The sequence below is a fragment of the Rhinoraja longicauda genome, chromosome 30, assembly GCF_053455715.1.
Source record: "Rhinoraja longicauda isolate Sanriku21f chromosome 30, sRhiLon1.1, whole genome shotgun sequence".
In the NCBI taxonomy this organism is placed as follows: domain Eukaryota; kingdom Metazoa; phylum Chordata; class Chondrichthyes; order Rajiformes; family Arhynchobatidae; genus Rhinoraja; species Rhinoraja longicauda.
This window is the reverse complement of record NC_135982.1, coordinates 24,755,187-24,776,047: the sequence shown is the minus strand read 5'-3', so window position 1 is coordinate 24,776,047 and position 20,861 is coordinate 24,755,187. Positions and strand designations below refer to the sequence as shown.

General features: G+C 42.3%; 1 protein-coding gene across 5 annotated transcripts in view; it reads right to left on the bottom strand.

The window, feature by feature from the left end:
- The window catches only part of ubr4 (ubiquitin protein ligase E3 component n-recognin 4), a 165,264-nt gene that overhangs the window by 81,200 nt on the left and 63,203 nt on the right, over positions 1–20,861 (bottom strand). For 3 of the 5 annotated variants that reach the window (XM_078425449.1, XM_078425450.1, XM_078425452.1), the window contains exons 46-53: positions 16,858–17,059; positions 14,003–14,166; positions 9,977–10,193; positions 8,644–8,860; positions 5,604–5,636; positions 4,185–4,248; positions 3,832–3,966; positions 3,187–3,361 (exon numbers count right to left, since the gene is read on the bottom strand). In XM_078425449.1, coding sequence (XP_078281575.1) covers positions 3,187–3,361; positions 3,832–3,966; positions 4,185–4,248; positions 5,604–5,636; positions 8,644–8,860; positions 9,977–10,193; positions 14,003–14,166; positions 16,858–17,059 — 1,207 coding nt within the window. The remainder of the gene's footprint in view (positions 1–3,186; positions 3,362–3,831; positions 3,967–4,184; positions 4,249–5,603; positions 5,637–8,643; positions 8,861–9,976; positions 10,194–14,002; positions 14,167–16,857; positions 17,060–20,861) is intronic. The other 2 variants (XM_078425451.1, XM_078425453.1) reach the window with 1 other exon arrangement.

The following is a 20,861-nucleotide window of genomic DNA, read 5'->3' as shown; positions in this document are numbered from 1 at the left end:
TATTGATCTTCCCCAATAGTCCTTGTGAAGGAGCTGGTGAACCAGTGTACTGTGTGTGACTACGTGTTTATTGATCTTCCCCAATAGTCCTTGTGAAGGAGCTGGTGAACCAGTGTACTGTGTGTGACTACGTGTTTATTGATCTTCCCCAATAGTCCTTGTGAAGGAGCTGGTGAACCAGTGTACTGTGTGTGACTACGTGTTTATTGATCTTCCCCAATAGTCCTTGTGAAGGAGTTGGTGAACCAGTGTACTGAGTGTGACTACGTCACTCCATAAAGATGTTAGATTGCAAGATTATGTCATTATATGGCTTTGTAATAATTTGAAACAATTAAGTAGCTTGCTGGACTATTTTAAAGGTATGTTAAATGACATCCTAGTCACTATTAGCTTGGAGTTGTACAAAGATCAGACCAGGTTGGGACAGGTTTTCTTTTCTGAAAGGCATATATTTTATTTAACCACAAACACGTACAGGTATGTAGGTTAATTGGCTGGGTAAATGTAAAAATTGTCCCTAGTGTGTGTAGGATAGTGTTAATGTGCGGGGATCGCTGGGCAGCACGGACTTGGTGGGCCGAAAAGGCCTGTTTCCAGCTGTATATATATGATATGATATATGATAAACAATAATGGGCCAGCACCAATCCTTGAGGCACATCATGAGTCACAGGCCGCCCGTCTGAAATATAAGCTTTCACCATTACCCTCGGTTTCCTGCCTTGAAGCCAATTTTGTAACCAGTTGACTAATCTCCCTGGATCCCATGAGATCTAATCTTCCAGAGCAGCCTATCATGCAAAAACTTGTCAAATGCTTTGCTGAAATCCATATGCAGTGTCTACAGCTCTGCTCTTAACAACCTTTTTGGATACATCTTTAAAAAACTCAGATTTGTGAGACACGATCTCCCATGTATAAAACTGTGTTGTCTGTCCCTAATCAGTCCCTGTCTATCTAAATGCATCCATATCTTATCCTTCCGAATACTCTCTAATAACTTTCAGATGTTAGTCCCACTGGCCTATAGTTCCCAGGATTTTCCTTGCAGCCCTTCTTAAATAGAGGCACAACATTTGCCACCCTCCAGTCTTCCAGCACCTCAAATGTATTTAATGATGACATATATCTCAGCCAGGGCACCTGCAATTACTTCTCTTGCTTCCCACAGAGTCCTTGAACATATCTGATTAGGCCCACGAGATTTGTCTACCTTCATATGCAATAGGACATTCAATACCGCCTCAACCGTAATATTGACTGCCCCAAGATCCCCTGTCTTCATGTCTTTCTCCACAGTAAAAACAGAGGAGAAATACTCATTGAGGACTTTGCCCATCTCCAGTGGTTTCATATAGAGTTGACTGCTTTGATTCCTGAGGGGCCCCTTCCTTTCTCTGGTTACCCTTTATCCTTTAATGTACATAAAAAACATACACTGGAATTTAGAAGGATGAGGGGGGATCTTATTGAAACATATAAGATGATTAGGGGATTGGACACATTAGAGGCAGGAAACATGTTCCCAATGTTGGGGGAGTCCAGAACAAGTGGCCACAGTTTAAGAATAAGGGGTAGGCCATTTAGAACGGAGATGAGGAAGAACTTTTTCAGTCAGAGAGTGGTGAAGGTGTGGAATTCTCTGCCTCAGAAGGCAGTGGAGGCCAGTTCGTTGGATGCTTTCAAGAGAGAGCTGGATAGAGCTCTTAAGGATAGCGGAGTGAGGGGGTATGGGGAGAAGGCAGGAACGGGGTACTGATTGAGAGTGATCAGCCATGATCGCATTGAATGGCGGTGCTGGCTCGAAGGGCTGAATGGCCTACTCCTGCACCTATTGTCTATTGTCTATTGTAAAATCCATTTGGATTATCCTGAATATTATCTGCCAGAGCTATCTCCTGCCCTCTTTATGCCCTCCTGATTTCCTTCTTTAGCATGTTCCTCAGATCCCGAAACTCCTCCATGTATACACTTGATTCCAGCTGCCTATACATGTGCCATGACTCCTTCTTGTCTTGACCCGAGCTTCAGTTTCTCTCATCCCGCAAGCTTCCTTACGCCCACCTGCCTTGCCCTTCACTCTAACAGGAACTTGCATGCCCCGAACAAATGTCAGCACACTTTTAAAGCATCACACATTCCGGGCGTTCCTTTTCCTGCAAACACTTTGCTCCAATTAATTTGAGCAAGTTCCTGCCGAATATCATCAACGTTGGCCTTGCCCTAATTTTGAATTTTAACTCGCCCTGCCTTTATCCATAACTATCTTGAAGCTAATAATTCCTTTCAACTTAGTTGGTTATGCGTCCAATCTAGATACTTGAAATAATAAAATGATTCAAAGAGTAGATACAAATTCAGGAGTGCATGTGATGGCATGAGTGTTTTGTGTCTGGGCATCTTTGCAGACTTTTTCCTTACTTCATGGTCCTTTAATCTCATTACCCTTTCATTTTCAGATCATTTCCAGAATCTTCTGTATTTAGATTTAGCATTATTATTGTCATGTGTACCAAAGTACAGTGAAAAGCTTTTGTTTGTGTGCTACCCTATCAACTGTGGCACGAGGGGCGATACGGTGGCGCAGCGGTAGAGTTGCTGCCTTACAGCGCTTGCAGCGCCAGAGACCCAGGTTCGATCCAGACTAAGGGTGCTGTTTGTACGGAGTTTGTACATTCTCCCCGAGACCGCTTGGGTTTTCTTCGAGATCTTTTGTTTCCTCCCACACTCCAAAGACCTACAGGTTTTTGTAGGTTAATTGGCTTGGCTTTGTATACTTGGTATAAATGTAAATTGTTCCAAGTGTGTGTAGGCTTGAGTCAATTTGCAGGTATCCCTGGTCAGTGCAGACCCGGTGGGCCGAAGGGCCTGTTTCCGTACCATATCTCTAAACTAAACTAAAAATACCAGAGTGCACAATATTGTTCTAGCATTGTAGTGTGACAATTCCAGAGAAAAAGTCAACGGTCTGCAATGAGTTAGGATGGAGAATCGGGACGGTACCCTAACCAATGGGAGTCTGATAACAGAATGGAAGAAGCTGGTGCTGAGTCTGGTTGTACAAGCTTTCAAGCTTCTGTATCTTCTGTCCGAAGGGGACAGGGAGAAGGAGGAATGACCGGAGAGGGAAAGGTCCTTCCTGTAATTACAATATTCCTCCAGGTTACCCATATGCAAGCTCACCTTTATCAGGCTGTGATGCTTTCACCTCTGTGAAGTGTACAAGATTATTGGGTCGCATCATGGCGATTGAACGGGCTGTGATTACTAGTCGTTGGAACACCTCTGGGTCAAGATCACGGCCATCTTTATTCCAAGTATTCAGAATCTGCACAGCATTATTCAGCAATGCCTGATCCTGAACAAGGAGGAGAAAGATTCAAACATATTTTGTAAGGATACTGGAAATTACGTTATTCAAATAGAACATAAGCTCTAATTTCACATATCCCTCTTCTGTTATTAGATACAGCACCTGATAAACAAAGTATTCATTGCTACAAGTTCATCTACTTTATTCTTTAACCCCTTCGTTATCGATTAAAGTAGATGAGCTAAAACAGAGGTTGCCATTGGAGCTCAGCGGATGTCGTCACTAATTTGAAAGCACACTGGCTTCAAGGAGACATGGTGCCTGGTAGTTTAAGACCACCGTGTATTTCCATATTTGCAAACAATATTGCAGCATATCCAACTGAACTCCAATCCTCAAAGGCAGGAGATTGGAGGCCGTGGCAACCTCGCTCCTTGGCCTTGAAGCATCGTTGTGGAAAACGCATAGACTGGTTCCACACATGCACGTGAAACATTCAGAGAGTCACAAGTCACCTTATGATTGTGATAGCTGCCACGGCTGTTGTGAAGACTCGCGAGCAGACCCTTAGTTTGCTGTTGAACACTGGAAGGAGTTGGCATTGACAGCAACGTGGTGGCCAGTTCCAATGCTGTCTGTTTATTCTTTTGCTGTCGAGAAAGACGTTGTTACTGAAAACATTCTTTATCTTCAGAAAGGGCAAATCGCTTTGAGATCTACTTTTTAGAATGTACATAGTTTTCCCTGTACCAGTAACTAGATGGAACAAGTTGAAAATAAATAAATGAACCAAAAGAATCTTATATTAAACAATGCCTCCCCTCATTTATAGCATGAATCACCAAGATCGCCAAGGCAAGTAGCTAACCTTTTCGTTTGAGCACCCAACGGCAAAGCAGCTTTCCAGAACCTCCATGGAGCTCACCACGAGCCTGAGGAGAAAGGGGAGCATTACTTCCCACTGACCGCATTGTTGGGAGAGGTGGAGGAAATGTTCATTAATGACACAGTAAAAAAGTGTTTGATGCAATGTAAAGCAACAAGCAGCATTTTGAAGAATTTCTCTGCCCAAAACATTGCCTAAACATTCCCTCCACAGGTGGAGACAAGGAATTGCAGATACTGGAACCTTGAGTAAAACACTAAATGCTGGAGGATGGACAGGCGATGTTGCTGTGCAGATGCTGCCTGACCTGCTGAGTTACTTCAGCCCTTTGTGTCTTTTCCTCAGGTTAGTAATAGGGCACTCAGGGGGAACTCAGTGGGTCAGGCAGCGTTTCGAGTCGGGACCTGTCTTCACACCCTTCACAGATGATGCTTGATCCAGTGAGTTCCGCCAGCAGTTTGTACTTTGCTCAAGATTATAGCATCTGCAGTTCCTTGTATCTCCAAACATATTAAAGCCATGTAACATTTACGTCAAATGGTATTTCCACCCTTAAAGAACAATTTGTCTTTTCTGGCACTAATCTGTCCAGTCTATCAAAATCTTGAGCAAACTTCTATGGATTATGTCCATGAGCTTTAGAGGGCAACAGGCTGTTCAGATGACCTCAGTACTTCACATGTAGTTTGAACAATATAACATGTAACAACAGCACAAACATTCCTGCAACCCTGAACTGTATCTGATTTTATCTGCAGCTAAAGACAAAACTGATAGATTTACTGATGACCATTTTAACGAATGAGAATGCTCCTCATTTTTCAATTAGAACACGTTCTCTTTTTTGATTCCTTGCTTTCCTATTTTATTCTTATCCACATCAATTTTATCTCCCATGCTTTACTCTGATAAAGTAATATACTGTACATAAATTTTGCAAATCGTAATTTCAAGTTTTTTTTTCATTGTATGCCTTTCCATTTCTTTTGGCATCACTTATAAAAACACAGAACTTTTCTTCCAAATTATTGTCCAAGTTATTAACATAAAAAAACCAAAGACTTCACGTGAAGTCACCAATAGTCAATAGATCCTCAAAGACCTAAAAAACAAACTCTTAAAAACTAGATACATCCCACTTAGTGGTAGAGCCACAGAATTCACCCAGCCAGCAATGTGCAGTTATCCATGCCTACATTGATTCCATAAACACATGACATGAATGGAAATGGTTTATTGAACCCAAGAACACGGTTAAATCAATGTTACTTTGAAAAGCACTTCACAATCAAAAGGATCAAACATCTGTATTGTTACTGGCACTTTAGTTAGTCTGATGTTGTAGAAACGACAACATGAGCAGAAAAAAGAACAGCATAAAGAGAAAGAAGGGATACTGACCGGTCTAAGGAGTTTAGGGATTCAGTTTCACAACTTTCAAGGAATAACAGAAAAGAACACCACATGAGAACTTTAAATGAAGTAAACACAATTCTTTATAACACTTTAGAGAAAGCAGAAAGAAAAGATGACGGGCCTGGCATGCAGAAACAGCAGAGGTTTTGATGGAGTCATGCAAGTGTTTGCTATGAAACACTTGGTTTCAGCACACAGCACAAAATGCAACAGACAAATGAAATGCAAGATGGAGGCCATTTCCTTTTGCAGTTATCCCAACACCTCCCCATTCATTTCATTGTTTGTAGGTTTGGGAATTGATTCATTCTGCACAAACCTATACACTTTTTACACTTTGCAGTTTTGTGGTGAAACCCCAAGAGATTTCTCAGATGGAGACTTAAAAACTACAATGGGTTTCCATTTTGAGTAGAAAGGGCTGGTGCATAACCAGGTGGTTTCAGTTAGGAAAACATTTGAGGTATTTATAACTGTAGCAATCCAGCCTGATCCAGAACAACAGCTGCAAACTGAAAAAACTAATTGCAATTCAGTGCAAAGTAACATTATACAGGCTCAAAACACTCAGGAAATACATAGCTTATTTAAGGTTATGGCATGCCTACCACTAACAACTCAGCTGTCAAATTACCCTCATCCCCAAGGGAGAAAGTAATTTATCATTTATTTCCAATGCTGGTCCTGTAAACGCCTTACCGATATGGTCACATTCCAAACACATAATTGACCACATTCTTGCTGGTGAACTGTTCTGACTTTCTCTGCACATTCCCCTATTCCACCTTCCTATGATGGTCATATCTCCATACCCCAACTGAAGTGTCCTCAGATGAACTCCCAGCAATTGAAATCTTGCTGGGAGAATAATGTGCAGATTTTTTTCATATATGTCAAAATCTACTTTAAGATTGAGTTGGCATAAATGCTTTAAGGAATTATAAAGTCCCTCAGTTCAATAAAAAGCACTATTTTTTACTACTCTGCTGGGAGTTTTAGTGCATAATGCTCCATGTCTGCAGATTTTCTCTTTCATTAATACCAAAAATATATTTCAATAGTGCCCGACTAAATGACCACACGGCACGGTAGCGCAGCGGTAGAGTTGCTGCTTTACAGCGAATGCAGCGCCGGAGACGCAGGTTCGATCCTGACTACGGGTGCTGCACAGTAAGGAGTTTGTACGTTCTCCCCGTGACCTGCGTGGGTTTTCTCCGAGATCTTCGGTTTCCTCCCACACTCCAAAGACGTACAGGTATGTAGGTTAATTGGCTGGGTAAATGTAAAAATTGTCCCTAGTGGGTGTAGGATAGTGTTAATGTACGGGGATCACTGGGCGGCACGGACTTGGAGGGCCGAAAAGGCCTGTTTCCGGCTGTAGATATATGATATGATATGATATGTAACTGCTCAGATGTGGCTACTAAGCCAAACGGGAAAGACATTGAGGAAGATGAAAAGGATAAGTGGTTGATAGATGAGCAGATTTGGTGCAGTTTCCAAAGCTTTGATCTAGTTTTCAAAGACACATAGACTGAATGTTGTGCAATGGGTGGAGGAACAAACTGGGGAAGTTACACACAAGAGGATAATGCATATGCCTATACACTATGGAGAAGGAGAGAAGAAAGGAAGAAGAAATATATACTCGAGGGAAGTATGCGATTGATTGCTGAGTTAAGAAGGGTAAAGGATGTGCAAGGATTTAAACTAAAGGATGAGAAACACCGTGGAAGCCATTGTGATGAACGGAGAGATGGGTGAATGGGATAGTACAGAACTCAATAAAGGCAGAAGAATGTTAAAATCTGAGGTTGCAAGATGAAACGTTGACCACAGCTTAAAGGCATGGTTGACTTAAAGAATTAAATCTATTTCTCTTCCCACAGATGCTGTCTGGTTAACCAAATATTTCTTGCACACTGTTTTAATTTTAGATTTCCAGCAACTGTATATTTTTAATTACAGTGAAGGTAGCTTTGAAGAGGACTGATGTTGCCAATATTGTTGAAGGTTTTAGTTGACACTATTTCAGTTGAGGTGGTCGTTTAAATCATTGAAGATTTAAAGTTGCTCAGATGATACTTTGGAAGGAAATCTAGACAGGGGCATTTATTGTTCATCTGTCCAAAATTAGTGGGTTTGTGGTGAATACAGTTAGTGGAACAGTGAGCAGTTTGAAGTTAGATGAGAACGCCGATGGGTTATAAGTATGAAGCAGTTGGAGTTGCTGTTTTTATGAAAGCAATAACGGAACTTCAGAAGAAAGGCAAAGAAAACAGTTGAAGGCTTATTGAGAAGGATCCAAGCCGGAAGAGGTGGCAAAGAAAGGCAGGGCAGTAGGGATGGACTTTTAAATGGGTTGAGAGTGTAAATAAAAAACCTAGCACGACTGTATAACAGGCAACAGGCAGGAAGAAGCATCCGAGCATGGCCAAGAGAAAGAAAACAGTCTAATGCAAAAAAAATGAGCACATAACTCTGAGCATCAGATTAACATTAATGGACAGAGATTACAGAAACGTGCAGAGATACAAACAGTCATAGCTTAGTAGAAAGGAGCTCTTGGGCAGGACAGATGAAAAGAGCATGTTGTCAAGTTTTATTCCTAATTCCACTATCTTCAGAAACAATAAAAATGCATCAATCGACTCAATGCCAGAACTGTAAGCTCAAGACACTGCCTGATATCATGCTATAATGACAAGCTTCTGCATGACAGCCACACATGGTTCAGCAAAAAGGCATTCTAGAACACTCGACTTTGATTACAGAACAAATGCGCCAAGATGAACAAAATCGTTCCCCACATGAGAGAATATTTATTTTGTTTTAAGCAGCCTTGCCAATTTCTCTCCATTTGGATTTAAAAATTTGCTACAAGATATTTTGGAATTTATCCCATAAAATCTTACATTTAATGCTGTTAATTTATGTTCACCATTTAACATTTGTTCATCGCCAATCAGGAGCTGGACGTCAGTATGCGATTCACATAACTTCACCAAGTCCAGCTCATGCTTACCTCTCCAGGACAGAGCCACTGGTGGAGGATGGAGTGACTGTGTCCACTTCTCCCGTGGTGGTACTCTGGCTGACACTCGGAGCAGAGACATTATTCACAGAGGCTGAAGGGAAATCCTCCGGAGGCTCATCGGGCCATCCAAATTGCTCCTTTGTCTTCCCGTAGATCTTTATTGAGTCGACCATTGTAACCCCAGCCGGATCCACCGATGCACCAACTATAAAAGTTTAAAAAAGGGAGATAATTGATTACAAAACAATATGGACACATTAAGAACTCAGGGTGGGACTGTCAAAGATGAGAGGGCATATCTTTATGTTGAGAGGGAAAATGTTTAAAGAAGATGTATGGGGACAGTTTTTTGTTCTTTTACACAGTGGTGTGTATCTGGAACTCGCTGCCAGGGCTGATGATGGAGGCAAATTTGACAGTGGCGTTTCAAAGGCCTTTAGATAGGCACATAGGCAAAGAATGGAAGGATATGGATCATGTACAGATTGATGAGATTAGTTTGTCTTGGCACTATTTTTTCCATGGATATTGTGGGCCAAAGAGTCTGTTCCTATGTTGTACTTTTCTATGTTCTACGAACAAAAATAATTTTCTCTTAAATCTCGATAAATGCTCCAAGCTGAATATGGAAATCTACTTACTTCCTAAAAGTAATTTTAAAAAAATTGCAGGATTACCTGTCCTGCCCAAGGGCTCCTTTCTACTAAGCTATGGCTGTCTGTATCTCTGCACGTTCCTGTAATCTCTGTCCATTAATGTTAATCTGATCACTCAGATCAGAAATCAGAAAAATAGGCCGAGTACTAATCAAACATATACCTGGTTTAGAATGGTACCTTAAAAATAAGCAGTCCTCACCAAACCCTACCAGTGCAAGTAGAAATATTGTGCACCAATATAGAAATATTGAGCATCTATTTTGCCCACTATCTCCCCCGCAATCCTGCTTCTTTTCCTTCTTTGGCACACTGTCCCTTGTTTATTTTCTATCCCCTCTCTCCCCCCCCCCTCTCCATCTATATATCTCACTTTGTCTTTACATTTCACTCTTCTCTCACCTTATCTGTCACCCTTTGTCTCCTTTTCACCTCCAGCGTTTGTCATTTACTCCACCAATCTGCCAATCACAACCCTACCCTCACCTGTATCTACTTTGTCCTGCCTCCACCTCTCCTTTCCAGCTATCTCTCCCCAGAAGATGGGGCCCAACCGGAAATGTCGTCTGTTAATTTGCTCCACAGATGCCGCCCAACCTGCTGAGTTTCTCCAGCTCTTTGTGCTTTGCTCAAGATTCCAACATCTGCAACTAATTTCCACTTACCAAAAATGGTTAGTTTCTTATCAGCCTGCAGTGCCTCTTCACGCGTGAATGGATAATCAAACCAACGAGCTCTCGTCATGTTCAGCTGCATTGTGCGACCAAAAATTTCGATATAGGACGGTGCTCTTTCAATTGCCTGAGTCCCAACTTGGATCCGCATCCCCGTCATTACCATGGTGGCGTTGTTGTTGACGCCGTCCACTGTGAATCCACCTGGCTGCAAAGTAACGCACAGGTACCAAGTATCAATCAAAACGAATATTGCCATGCACTTATGTTTATCATCTTCCGATTATCTTCCTCTTGTGCATAGACTGACAACAAGCAGGGAAATATGCATTCATACCAAGTCCCTTTTACCTCAACCTCAAACAGCATATTTAAAATACTCTAACAGCATTAAAATAAATGTAAGATCCGAAGAGGGCTCGACAGAGTAGGTGCTGAGATATTTTCACCAGTGGGAGAGTCACGAATAAGGGACATGGTGACAAAATAAGGGGCAGTTCACTTAAAACTGAAATGCATAGAAATTTCTTCTTTGAAATTCTCCGACCCCCGAGAGCGGTGGAAGCCAGATCATTAGATAGAGTTAAAGTGGAGATCGATAAGTATTTGATTGAGAATTGAGTTGGGGGAGGACCGGGGGAGAAATTGAGTTGAAAGAAAAGTCAAGGTCAGCATGGGGAGCCATGATCTTAATGAAAGGTGGGGCAGGCTTGAGGGGCCTACTCCCACTCCTACTTTCTTGTGTCCAGCAACTAAGCATGGTGTCTCAGAATTTCCCTGTCATAGTTCTCCAAATCTGCTCTGATATGATCAACACCCCTTTGAATGAAAAAGGACCCCAAGCAGAATTAAAGGGTTATTTTAGTTACGTGTGATTATTGTGCAGTTTCAATTTTATGATCAAATGTATTCAATAGACAATCAACTTAAATTGTCTTGTCAGAAACCATGTAGTTACACAAAATGAAGGTAGACACAAAATGCTGGAGTAACTCAGCGGGTCAGGCAGCATTTCGGGAGAGAAGGAATGGATGACGTTTCGGGTCAAGACCCTTCTTCATTTTTTATTTACACAAAATGTTTGGTTAATAGTTGCCAGTAAAAGTTTTTCTCCCCCCTCCAAACATCTAAATATTGACAAAAAAATCAAGTGAGTAATGAAATCAATGTACAGGCGACAGAGTTAGTAACCAGGAGCCAATGAATTAAGACTCTTGACAACAGAACCAGAGGCGAGACGAGGAGCTTTAAAAAAAAAAGACTCGGCACACTGTTGTGATCTGAAGTGTGCTTTCTGGATAAACGTTGGAGCAGTTTAAGTATGAAGTTTCCGTAGAGAATTGGATGGACTCTTGAAAAGGAAGATGGGGACTACAGACGTATGGAGAAATAGCAGAGCAGCTGGGTTAGTTGGGCAGCTTTTTCAAAAAGATTGAAGGTGCCACAGACTATGTACTGCAGAACTCACTCCCTACACTTTTCATTTTCTTACGCGGAGGTGCACTGTGTTATATTCAATGCCATCTATGTAATGATATTGCACCTCTGATCTCTTCTTGAAAAATTAAACAGTGAACTTGAAGAAAATGCTCCCCAAATTCTATCAGCATGTTAAATGTGCTACAAGAGGAGCTAACACACTGGACAAGGTCTACTCCAACATCAAGCTGGGCTACAGGGCTAGACAACTACCACACCTGGGTCAGTCGGACCATATGTCCCTGTTTTTAATTCCTGCATATGCCCCCCTCAGGAAAACCGCTCCTACCATCACAAAGACCATCACAACTTGGCCTGATGGTGCATCTCAGCAGCTGCAGGACTGCTTCGACAGGACCAACTGGGATGTGTTTGAACACCGGGACCTGGAGGTGTTCACAGACAGTGTACTATGTTACATTAAAAACTGCATGGACACTGTCACAGTGGACAAACGCATCCGGGTCTACCCCAACCAGAAGCCCTGGATGACCCGGGAGGTCCAGCGGCTGTTAAAAGAGAGGAACACTGCTTTTAGGTCTGGCGATAGGGCTTTATACAGCATGGCCCGAGCTAACCTGAAGAGAGGCATCAGAGAGGCCAAATTAGACTACAGGAGGAAGATAGAGGACCACCTGGACAGTAACAACAGCAGGCAGGTGTGGCAGGGGATCCAGTATCTAACCAACTATAAGACCAACCTTGGAGCTGCTGAAGGTGACGCCTCGTTGGCAGAGGAGCTGAACCTCTTCTTTGCTCGCTTTGAAGTGGAGCCACCCGAGACAGCCATATCACACCACATGGTCCACAGCAGCCTAACCCTCAAGATAGAGGAGCATGAGGTGAGGCGCACGCTGCGGGCCATCAATCCAAGGAAGGCTACTGGACCCGACGGCGTCTCTGGACGCGTGCTGAAGGACTGCGCTGACCAGCTGGCTGGAGTCTGTACGAGGATTTTCAACCAGTCTCTGGCCCAGTCCACTGTTCCATCCTGTCTGAAGTCCGCAATCATAGTCCCCTTGCCCAAAAAACCCCACATTTCCAGCCTCAACGACTACCGGCCAGTCGCACTCACACCAGTGGTGATGAAGTGTTTTGAAAAACTGGTCCGGGGTCATATCACATCACTCCTGCCCCGAAGCTTTGACCCCCACCAGTTTGCGTACAGAGCGAATAGATCCACAGAGGACGCTATAGCCACAGCCCTCCATGCTGCACTGTTCCACCTGGAGCAGCCGGGGAGCTACGTGCGGATGCTCTTTGTGGACTACAGCTCTGCCTTTAATACCATCCTTCCCCATAAACTGGTGGACAAACTGGGGGACTTGGGACTTCCACACTCCACCTGCATGTGGATAAATAGCTTCCTGTCAGCTCGCAGCCAGAGAGTCAGAGTGGGCCATCACACATCTACGGCCCTCAGCCTCAGTACCGGCTCTCCACAGGGCTGCGTGCTGAGCCCCCTGCTCTACACCATCTATACACATGACTGCACCCCCGCCCACCACAGCAACACCATTGTCAAATTTGCGGATGACACTACGGTGGTGGGACTCATCACCGGGGGGGACGAGTACGCCTACCGGGATGAGGCGGAGCAGCTGACAGTGTGGTGTGGAGAAAATAACCTGCTCCTCAACACCTTAAAGACAAAGGAAATAATAATAGACTTCAGAAAGAATAAAACGGACATGGTACCATTAACTATCAGAGGGGACTGTGTGGAGAGGGTGGCGGATTTCCGCTTCCTGGGAATCCATATTGAGGAGGACCTGACGTGGAGCGTGAACACCTCTGCGCTGCTGAAAAAGGTCCAGCAGAGACTGCACTTCCTGAGGGTGCTCAGGAAGAATAACATCACTCAGAGACTGCTGTTGTCCTTTTATCGGTGCTACATTGAGAGCATCCTAACATACTGTGTATGCGTATGGTACACCAGCTGCACAGCGGCTCAGAGGAAAGCGCTCCAGAGGGCCATTGACAACGCCCAGAGGATTGTCGGCTGCCCTCTACTTACCTTGGAGGACTTACACAGTTCCCGCTGCATCAAAAAATCCCAGAGTATTATAAAGGACATTTCCCACCCCGGACACTCCCTGTTTGAACTGTTACCGTCAGGCAGACGGTACAGATCTACAAGGACAAGGACAAACAGACTTAAAAATAGTTTTTACCCCACTGCTATAAAGGCACTAAATGTAGCCGCCAAGGAACGCAGGGGCGATACATAATAAGAGACTGTGAAATCGACAGAAGGATGTAGGGTTGGGTGTTTATGCGTGCTATTTTCATGATATTTATTTTAGTTGTTTATCTTTTTTAAAATATTTTACCTTGTATGTATCGTTAGCTTTTAGAAATGTTTGAATGGTGCACTGACTGGCTGACATTTTACAATTTCGTTGTACATGGCTCATGTTACAATGACAATAAAGGAACTATTCTATAAGATATCAACACATTAAAATTGAAGTCTTTTTTGAAAAGAACTAACGGCATCTTCAGAAAGTGACAGTGGGTGCCATCTGGTGGACGTACCTTGGTGCTGGCCACGTACATGCCGGTGGAGTTCAGCCGATGTTTAATTTGTTGCATGTTGTACACCTGTAGCAAGTCATTGCCCCCAAACTCAACGTCAGTCAGCTGTTGATTGTGTTCAAAAAAATCAATTGGAAATGTAACCTGACTGGAGGTGCGTGTAGCTGTAAACAAAGGCAGCAAAGGAAACCCGTCAGTAATAAACCAGTGATTCCGGGCGCTATCAATAAACACGTTACACTCAAGCTTTTAGAAAGGCACATGCAGGGAATCTAGGGATATGGATCATGTGCAGGCAGAGGAGATGTTTATCTTGTCATCGTGTTCAGCAAAGGCAATGTGTTCCGAAGGACCTGTTCCTGTGCTGTATTGTTAATTGTTTTTGAGAAATAAATTACATTTCTCTTTTGTGACTTACATCTGTGTAAAATGTTTCCATCCACTAGTTTTACATTAATCCATTCAGCTCAAAGATAAATTTATATTGTAAATTATTGTGGCTAGTGCGAACTTTGAAATATAGAATGTTAAGAGTAAAACGACAAATTTACATATAAACACGTTTGCCTTTCAACAGGTATTTATTCACAAAATGCTGGAGTAACTCAGCAGGTCAGGCAGCGTCTCAGGAGAGAAGGAATGGGTGACGTTTCGGGTCGAGACCCTTCTTCAGACTGATGTCAGGGGGGTCTCCTGAGATGCTGCCTGACCTGCTGAGTTACTCCAGTATTTTGTGAATAAATACCTTCGATTTGTACCAGCATCAGCAGTTATTTTCTTACACTGCCTTTCAACTGGACTCTTCAGAGATTATCCAAGTACGTAGCTGGCAATCAAAATAGATAATTGTTTCTACCTGTTCTGACTTTTTCGTCAGTACTGCCTATGAAAGCAATGGGGATTAACTCCTCAAAGGTAATCAAAGATAATTTGGTGGAGCAGCCCACAGAAAACATTTATTCAATTGTCCTTTCAGATTCTGACTGACCTGTTTATTACTTTAGAATGTGTGAATACTAGTGTCACAGGAACATGCATGAAAGTACTAAATATGACGACTTCCGTTGCAAAATTCCAATAGCTTATAGCATTAGGTCCCGTCTCTGAAGTGTACTTCAAATACAGAAAGTGTCCCACCCAATTCGCCACAACTTATTTTATTCCTCTCCCCTTGATTCCCTATCACTTTGAATTCAATGTTTCCTTACAACATGGAAGGTGGCCATTTTGGCTCATTGTGGCCATGTCAGTTCACAGAATACATCGCTCAAAAATAATCACGAGTGCTGACACAGGAGTCGCTATATCGAGAATGATCAGCCGTGATCACATTGAATGGCGGTGCTGGCTCGAAGGGCCGAATGGCCTACTTCTGCACCTATTGTCTATTGAAAGCAAGTGGATCGAGACTCAAAGCACCAAAACCGGTGTGAAATAAGACTGGAACAAAAATACAAGTGTTCTTTATCTTACACTTTTCACATCCACTTCTGATATGTAATGAATGTGGCAGTCATTCTGTGCTCAGCAAACTGAGATAACTGGCAATGTGATGATGATAATTTCATTAGTTTTTTTGTGAGGTTCAGTAAATTAATAAATATTGGCCTAGGTATCAGGCATGACTTCTGTGCTCTTCTTCAAAATGCTGCCAAAGGTTCTTCCATCTGCAGGACTAGATATTGTCTTGTTTAACATCTCAACCGAATGACATTAACCCTAAAAGTGTGCGACTTCCTCAATACTGGATTGCAGCATCAGCTCCAATAACCAAAGTGGACTTGAAGCCCAGAAAGTGTGCGACCCAAATAGACACAAATTATCTTTGTTCCAAACACCCTTTTGCGCTTTAATTCCCCATCAATAGACAATAGGCGCAGGAGGAGGCCATTCGGCCCTTCGAGGCAGCACCGCCATTCAATGTGATCATGGCTGATCATTCTCAATCAGTACCCCGTTCCTGTCTTCTCCCCATACCCCCTGACTCCGCTATCCTTAAGAGCTCTATCTAGCTCTCTCTTGAATGCATTCAGAGAATTGGCCTCCACTGCCTTCTGAGGCAGAGAATTCCACAGATTCACAACTCTCTGACTGAAAAAGCTTTTCCTTATCTCAGTTCTAAATGGCCTACCCCTTATTCTTAAACTGTGGCCCCTTGTTCTGGACTCCCCCAATTTCATTTCAAGTTCAATATTTCCGCACAACATAGAAAGGTGGCTCTTTTGACTCATTGTGATCAGAACAATCCAATTCCTACTAATTGTCCATGTAACCTATCCAATCTTGAGTGAATAAAATAATAGAGAGAAAAAAAACTCCAAGAAACTGTGGCATAGCGGCATAGCTGATAGAGCCGCTGCCTCACAGCACCAGAGACCAGGATTCGTTCCTGACTCCAGGGACTGTCTGTGTGGAGTCCGCACGTTTTCCCTGTGACTGTGTGGGTTTCTTCTGGGTGCTTCAGTTTCTTCCCATATTACAAAGATGTATGGATTTGTAAGTTAATTGGCCTCTGTAAAACTATCTCAATGTGCAGGGAGTAGATGAGAGTAAGATAATATAGATCTAGTGTAAATGGGTGATCGATAATCATCATGGACCGAAGAGCCTGTTTCCACGCTGTATCTCTAAACTAAACTAAGAAACTGCAACCCTAAATTTCTAAAAGAGCCCTTTAAAGGAGATCATCGTTCTCATTTCCAGCAGAAAGGTTTGAGCAAGTGAGAACCTCAGTTTGAGTAGGCAGCGTATTCATTTGCACAGGCATTTCCCTTACCATCTTTGTACTTATACTTATCACTGTGTCAGTTCCCTTCTATTTGAACAGGGGATTACACCAGAGAGTAAAGACTTACTGGCAGCTGCAGCTTTGCGCTTGCGAACAGGTTTCAGGATGCTGATGACGCTGCTTGGCTGGAGGGAAGGCTGGAGCCAATGTGATGTGTTCTCGACGTTTGCCATGTAGATTCTCAGGCTGCCATCCTCACATAGAAGTATCATGGTGGTTCTTTGTTGATCATTGCTGGCCGTGTGGCGAATAGCAACCATATCCTGAATCTAGAATGTGAAAGGAAGAGGACAAGAATGGTAAATTGCGGAAGGAAAGCTCTTTCAAATATTTTTTTCCCAAGGCTCTGCTTACTTGCAGATCTGAACAGTTTCCCCTTTGCTGCCCCTATATGATATTTTGAATTCTACAATTAAATTATTCTGAGGTTGCAAATGAATTTTCCAACAAACATATCACTAATATTGTCCCTCTCGCTGAGAACAGGTTGCCTTTCATTTATAATAAATTGTCATTTTGGTTCTGAATCACATTTCCAAATTTGAGGCTTTTCCGTTTACATTCTAAAGGAAATAATCAAGTATCCTTAGGCCATTCGTTGAAACTAGCACGCAATCGGAACATTTCCAGTAGCTACGCATCTTTCCCCAAATAGTGCAGAGATATTAGAATATCTGATTGTTACAGTTATATACAATCAGCTTTTGAACAACCTTTACAATACCTTGGAGACCACCGACTTGAGCCCAACTCCCGACCCAAAACGTCACTTATCCATTTCCTCTACAGATACTGTCAGGCCCACTGAGTTATTATAACACTGCAGTTATTCCAGTTTTACGTTACAATAATTCAATGGAAGTATTTGCAATCACAATAAAATTCACACAATGGAAAACTTAAGTAAAATTAGAAAATGCTCTGGACGCACGATATATTGCTTGGGATTTGGAGATAAATATTTCTCTTAATACCTAAACTATCTCTATGGGATTTTTTTTCTTCTTTTTGCTCAATCTTTGCAATAATATGTACATTTATCAGCAGAAGCCTTTATATTGGACCGTGTAAAGTAATGTAGGACGTGCAGGTGATCAACTATAACACATTTATGTAATACCTTTAATGTGGTAAAAAATTCTAATGCGTACCAAAGATCTGCCATTAAACAAAAACTGTGATACTTTCAGAGCAATTGACCAAATGAATGGTCAAAGAAGCATTAACAAAATGGAAGAAAAGGTAAAGGGATTCCAGAGTTTGTGCCTCTGCTGCTAGAGGCACAATCAGCAAAGATGAAGTAAGTTTAGCTACATTTAAAAGGACATACTTGGAAAACAAATATCAAGAGATTGTTGAGTGGAAAGAGAATAGAAGCAGGAAGGGGTAAGACTATTGAGGATACCAGAGATGAGAATAACAATTTTCAGACTGAGGTGTTGTATAACTAGTGATAAATGCAGATCACATTGACAAGCAAGACTGGAAAAGAAATCAATTGAGTTTTGGATGACCTCAAATATACCAAGGGTAGAAAGTGGGACATCAGCCAGCGAATATTGAAATAGTCAAATCCAGAAAGAACAAATGTAAAGTTGAATGTTTCAATAGCAAGTGGTGGAACAAGGGAATTTTAAAGGTGAAAACGTAAATATTTTTATCTTTCATATATTAAGTGGTTTAAAGTTCTTGTACTTGAGTATGGCATAAACAAAACAGCTCAGTCCCAGACTGTCTACAACAGTCTTGGTGGATTGGAAATGAATTTGAATTAAAGACAATGGGTCAAACTGTCAGCTTTTATCCTCCATAGTGCCAGGAGATTCAGAATGGATCTGTGAAGTCCAAAATTTGCTAGATGTGCTCCGTTGGCGATTTCCCAGCTCAACAACCTCCTCGGCAGCTTGTTCCATATAACACCACCCTCTGTGTGAAAAAGTTGCTCCTCAGATTCCGATTAAATCTATCCCATCTCACTGCAAACCTACTTCTTAAAACATTTTTCAAAATGTTTTAATTTGTTCTAATTGTTTGATTTGTTTTTAATAGCTTGCAAATGTTCCTGAATGTGATGGATAGTTAGAAACATTTATAATCCTTCAAAGCTTTGACAGCCAGTAAAGCGACAGGCATAGTTCTGCTGGTTGTTAATTCAGCTATTGTGGATAAGGCGTGTTCTTGCCCATATTTATCACAGCAATCTTTGCCAGTGTGTCGGATCTCCCCACAAAAAAGAAATTAGAGCAGGAGCAGGTCATGCGTTCCCTTGAACTTGAACTCCCTTCCTCTTATAACTTTGCCAGACACGACTTCCGTTTAAAAAATGGCTTCAGCTGTCCCAACAAGCTGCTTGAGATAATCTTTCCTCATATTTTTGCTGACCTTTGAAGATGGCAAGAACAATTGAGAGGCACGGTACAGAAATATATAGTAAAATGAAAAACAGCTGACACCATTTATCATGAAGAGTCGCCATCTTTTTAGCAGTTGCTTTCTGATAAGCTGTCAGCAAGCGACAGTTTGGTTCAGTGAAAACCCGCTTCCACACAGAAAATGCACAAAGTAATGGAGACTCCATTGACATTCATACATATATCCAGCAAGTTATTACATATGAACGGCCGGATTATCACTTCTTTAATTCAATCATCCTAAAGCATTCTCTGCCTGGATTAAATCTCATAAAGTTCTGTTCTGCACAGCTTAGCTACTCCGTAGATGCCGAGAGCCTTTGGGAAGCACTGAAAGGACTAGTTAACATTTTAATTGGAGGCTTTTCACTGAAACTGAAAAGATTGGAAACATTTGTATATATATTACAACCACAAACTGATTGTTTGCTCAAGCACCTGGTATTTCTGTCCTTTGTTATTAATCCTTTTCCTCATTATTTTGGGCAGTCATACATCATGCTGCTGCATAGGAAATGGCTCATTTGAAAACCTTTGTTTCAGATCTCATTATTTTTTGGAGAGTTTGCTGTTTCATTACAAATGTGGCGCAGCTGCACAGGAAAGCTGACATCCATCCTTCACTGCCGTTGGATCAATGAAAGCACTCACTACATTCCTACGGTCAGTAAATACAGTAAATCTTCAACTCTAACTCCCAGCATAAAAGATGTCGCAAAATGTGGAATTTGAAACTAGCAGCAGAATCTAAACAAAATAACCAAGGAGCAATGGTCAGTCACAGTAGCCAATTTTATGGATGCACACTGATTGATTCCTTCACTTCAGTTGAGACATCAGACTTGTTTTAGGATTATCTGGTTTTAGTAGATTGAGTTACATTGGGCCTATTTAAAGCAATCTATACTGAGGTTTGCAGAGTTTGTTCTCAAGAGGTTTGTGTATTTTGCACCTATAGAAACACAATTAATACATCTCAGAATAACTCAGAGCATATCCCCAGTTGGTAACACAAATGAAAAGGTGCAATCCTCAGTAAGCCTCGAAGGACTGATATCTGTGCATCAGCTGAGGTGAAGGACAATTTAAGGCTTGTGCAGGAAAGAACTGCAGATGCTGGTTTAAATCTAAGGTAGACACAAAATGTTGGAGTAACTCAGCGGGTCAGGCAGCATCTCTGGAGAAAAGGAATGGGTGACATTTTGGGTCGAGACCCTTCTCAGACTGATATCAGGGGAGGGACAAAGTTAGAATGTAGTCGGAGACAGTAAGACTGGGAAGGGGGAGGGGATAGAGAGGGAAAGAAAGGGCTATCTGAAGTTAGAGAAGTCAATATTCATACCGCTGGGGTGTAAACTCCCCAAGCGAAATATGAGGTGTGGTTCCTCCAATTTGAGCTTGGCCTCACTGACATTAGAGGCCCAGGAGTGAAAGGTCAGATTGGGAATGGGAGGGGGAGTTGAAGTGCTGAGCCACGCTGAGTTACTCCAGCATTTTGTGTCTACCTTCGATTGAAACCAGCATCTGCAGTTCTTTCCTACCCCACCGGGAGATCAGGTAGGTTAAGACGGACTGAGCGGAGGTGTTCGGTGAAACGATCGCCTAGCCTGTGCTTGGTCTCGCCAATGTCGAGAAGTTGATACCTGGAACAGCGGATACA